The sequence below is a fragment of the Meleagris gallopavo genome, chromosome Z (assembly GCF_000146605.3).
Source record: "Meleagris gallopavo isolate NT-WF06-2002-E0010 breed Aviagen turkey brand Nicholas breeding stock chromosome Z, Turkey_5.1, whole genome shotgun sequence".
NCBI classification, from domain to species: domain Eukaryota; kingdom Metazoa; phylum Chordata; class Aves; order Galliformes; family Phasianidae; genus Meleagris; species Meleagris gallopavo.
The window spans coordinates 25,610,470-25,614,685 of NC_015041.2; the positions used below are offsets into that span (position 1 = coordinate 25,610,470).

Genomic DNA, 4,216 nt, shown 5'->3' on the forward strand with positions numbered 1-4,216 from the left:
TTACCTCTTTAATTCAAAGTCATGCTGTTTTAATTCAAAATAATTAAGTTCCTAGTAAAAAGAGTGTTACTTCCTTCGTTCTGTGTTTGCTGCTGCCAAGGGGTAGCATAGACTTCACTAACCATATAGTCCAAGTCCCTTTTCTGGATCCTGCTCTGTCTTTTATGTAATAAAGAACTTAGGCAGAACATCTCTGCTGCTGAGAAAGCCAAAAGAAATATCCATCACTGGTTTCTCTTAAATATTCATTCATCAGAATTAAGATTAGTTTAGGTCATCTTTAGCAGAGTTATAATTATATGCTGATAGATGAGTTAAACTTTATATGTGGTACTGGTTGCCAGCAAATTATTTGACTAGTAGTGATATATGAAGAACAGCTGTATAATCAATGAATATTGATAATATACATCGATGATAACAATGAAGATGTTATAATTAAGAAATATATGAGAAAGTTAAGTTAAACAGGTTATCATACTATATAGATGGGAGACTTACCCTTGTCCTGGGCTTGCTGAGAAGTCTTTAAGAGGAGCAATCTCCAAAAGAGATCCTTCCCCAGTGGTAGTCAGCTCTTAAATGGGTCTAGGAGAGGTGGTGCAAGGCTCCACTCCTTCCAGTAGCACAGGAGAATTGCCTGACTTACTGCTCGCCTCAGGTGGTCAATCAGGGGTTCAGGCCGTGATTCGGCAGTTCCCATACAACAGCATGAAGTTGCATCAGGGGAGGCTCAAGATGGGAATTGGGAAATGGTTCTTCGACCAAAAGCATGTTTGGGAAACAGATTCCCCACGGCAGTGGTCCCAGCCTCAAACTGCTCAAAAGTTCAAAAAGCCTTTGGATGGCACTCTCAGACATAAGGTCTGAATTTTGAGTGGTCCTGTTTGTAACCAGGGGCTGGACTTAATGATCCTTGGGGGATGCAACTATGATTCTCTACAGGAGTATAAATGTAAGTAGCTTACTTTAGACTTAATAGAAGGTTGATTTTGGAAAAGCCAAATTCCAGCTCTTCAGGGAGTTAGTCAACAAAACCCCCTAGAATCTGTCCTTAGGTCCTAAGGTCAAAGGAGCAGAGCAGAGATGGCAGGTGTTTAAGGACGCTTTCTTTAGGCCACAAGAGCTCTCCATCCCCAGGTGTAGCAAGTCAGGAAAGGAAAGCAAGAGACAGGTGTGGCTGAACTGAGAGCTGGTGGTCAAACTGGGGAGCAAGAAGAAAATGCATAGGCAGTGAAAGCAGGGACAGCTAACCTGGGGGGAGTATAGGGATGCTGCTAGGCTTTGTATGGGTGAAATCAGGAAGGCCAAGGCTCAACTGGAACTGGACTTGGCAAGGGATGCAAAGAAGGATAAGAAAGGTTCCTATAGGTACATCAACCAGAAAAGGAAAGTCCAGGAGGGCACGCACTCCCTACTGAGCAATAAAGGCAGGCTAGTAAAAACAGGCAAGGAGAAAGCTGACGAACTGAATAACTTTGCTTAATGATAATAGTTTTCACTAGTGTCTGCTCTAAACACAGCTCTTGTGTGGATGGTTCGGTAGGTGGCAACTGGGGGAGTGATGCCCCTCCTACTGTACATGAAGATCAATTTCATGACCAACTGAGAAACCTGAACATCCATAACTACATGGGTCTTGGTAAGATGTTTCACAGAGTCCTGAGGGAATTTGCTGACGTAGTCACCAAGCCACTCTCAATGATATTTGATAAGTCATGGTAGTTAGATGAAGTCTGCAGTGTCTGGAAAGAAGGCAATGTTGAATCTTTTTTTAAGAAAGGTAGAATGGATGACCCAGAGAACTACCGACCTGTTAGTGTCAGTTCATTGCTGGGGGAAAATGATGGAACAGGTCATTCTGGAAGCAATGCTAAGGCATGTGGGAGAGAGGGAAGTGATATGAGACAACCAGCATGGCTTCACCAAGGGCAGGTCATACCTGATAAACTTCATTACTTCTTATGATTGTGTAACTGCATCAATAGATGTGGAGCCACTGCTGTCATGTGTCTGGATTTCAGTAAGGCCTTTGACAACGTTCCCCATAACGTCCTTCTCTCCAAACTGGAAAGATATGATGGATGGATTGTTCAGTGGTCAAGTAACTGGTTGTGAGATCATACCCAGAGAGTAGTGGTCAATACCTCAATGTAATGATGGGAGACTAGTAACAAGTGGTGTCCTTTGGTGGTCACTACTGGGACTGGTGATCTTTAACATCTTCATCAATTACATCAACAGTGGGATTGAGTGCACTCTCAGAAAGTTTGCAGGTGATACCAAGCTGTGTGGTGCAGTCAGTGTGCTTGAGGGATGGCATGCCATTCAGAGAGACCTAGACAGGCTCAAGCAATGGACCCAGGTGAACCTCATGAGGTTCAACAAATCCAGGTGTAAGGTGATGCACCTGTGTCATGGTAATGCTCACCATCTCTACGAGTTGTGGGATGTAAGGATAGAACATAGCCCTGCTGAAAAGAACTTCAGGATATTGGTGAGTGCCAAGCTGGAGTTGAGCCAGTAATGTGCCCTCACATCCCAGAAAGCCAACTGTATTCTGGATTGCACCAAAAGAAGTGTGGCCAGCAGGTTGAGGGAAGTGATCCTGCTCCTCTGCACTGGTGAGACTTTAACCTGGAGTACTGCATCCAGGTGTGGAACCCTCAGGATAGCAGAGACATAGACCTGTTGGAGAGTACCCAGAAAAAGGCCAGAGATCCAAGGATGGAATGCCCCAAAAATGGGTACAGGTTGAGATAGCTGGGGCTGCTCTGCCTGGAGAAGAAAAGACTCTGAGGTGATTTGTTAGCAGTCTTTCAGTATCTAAAGAGGAGCTGAAAGAAAGAAAGAGGCAGACTCCTTAGCATGGTCTGTGGTGATAGGACAAGGGGAAATGGTTTCAAACTAAAAGAGGGGACATTTAGATTGGACATAAGAAGTTTTTTAAAATAGGATGGTGAGCAGTGGAACAGGTTGCCCAGAGATGTTGTGAAAGACCCATCCCTGGAGCCATTCAAGACCAGGCTGGCCAGGCAACCTGATCTAGATGTCCCCATTCATTGCAGGGGAGTTGGACTTCATAACCTGTAAGAGTCCCTTCCAATTCAAAAGATTGTTTGATTTGCTGCATTGTATCACGTATCCATTTCAAGTATCTCAACCTATGTTTCTCTAATTAGGTATGATGAGAAGATGGGATGATAGTCAAAGATTTCTGTCTGACCACCCATATCTTGTAAGTGAAGAAACATCTAAATATCTCATGTTATGGTGCTTTCATCTAGAAGCTGAACAGGTATGAAGACCTTTTAATTGTTTGAAAGTATACAGTTTCCTATTTGCACTTTGGAAAAGTCGTCCAACTTCATTAGCTGTTCAAGTATTCCCCTCTTGCTTACTCTAATTGGAGGGAAAAAACTGTATACGTACATGTTGCATTAGGTCTAGTTTCAGTTAAGTAACAGTCCCCTTACTTCTGTGGCCCTCAGTTCTTATCTCTTTAGCTAATAAAATGAATTAATGCTGAATTGTATAAACATAGTTACAGGAAATATATTTAAATTGTAACTTTGAACTTTTTTTTTTTTTTTCCAGAAAAGAGCTCTGATGGAACAAGTAGCACACCAAGCAGTAGTAATGCAGTTTATTATAGAAATTGCCAAAAACTGCAATGTGGATCCAAGAGGCTGTTTTCGTCTCTTTTTCCAAAAAGCCAAAGTAAGTCACTCTGTATAATGATGGTAGAAACTCTTAACATTTTACAAGGAACAAGTATTTTAGAGTAGGTTTCTTCCTAGCTGTAAGATGATAAGTATTTCATTCACTTAGTATTATGGGGATGTGTTTTATTAGCAGTTCTTCATAGATATTTTACTGTAATTCCTATCTTGAAAATGTAGGACAAATGTAGAAAGACTCAAACTGTGGTTTGCCATTGACTGTATTCAGTTATTCATGTCTGATGGGTCTTAACACTGCATTAATAGGAGGTCAGTTAACTCCTTTAAGAAGTTCTGCTGACTGAGTCAATTTGTGCTTTTCTCTTGACCAGAATGTTAGAACAAACACCTGTTTTTCTAAAGTTAATAAAGGAAGGGCTAAAATGAGATTTCTTTTTAAACGTCTTTAGATAAACAAATGACTTTGTTTCTGTGTTTAAGTACTACAGTTAGTCTTAATGAAAATTTAGGGATGATTCTTTTTTTTTTTTTTT

At 41.3% G+C, this 4,216-nt stretch overlaps 1 protein-coding gene across 1 annotated transcript in view; it reads left to right on the forward strand.

The window, feature by feature from the left end:
* Positions 1–4,216, forward strand: part of CDC37L1 (cell division cycle 37 like 1) — an 8,611-nt gene that overhangs the window by 2,817 nt on the left and 1,578 nt on the right. Inside the window, exons 4-6 of the mRNA XM_019610459.1 lie at positions 1,547–1,642; positions 3,183–3,298; positions 3,598–3,720. Of these exons, the coding sequence (XP_019466004.1) occupies positions 1,547–1,642; positions 3,183–3,298; positions 3,598–3,720 (335 nt within the window). The remainder of the gene's footprint in view (positions 1–1,546; positions 1,643–3,182; positions 3,299–3,597; positions 3,721–4,216) is intronic.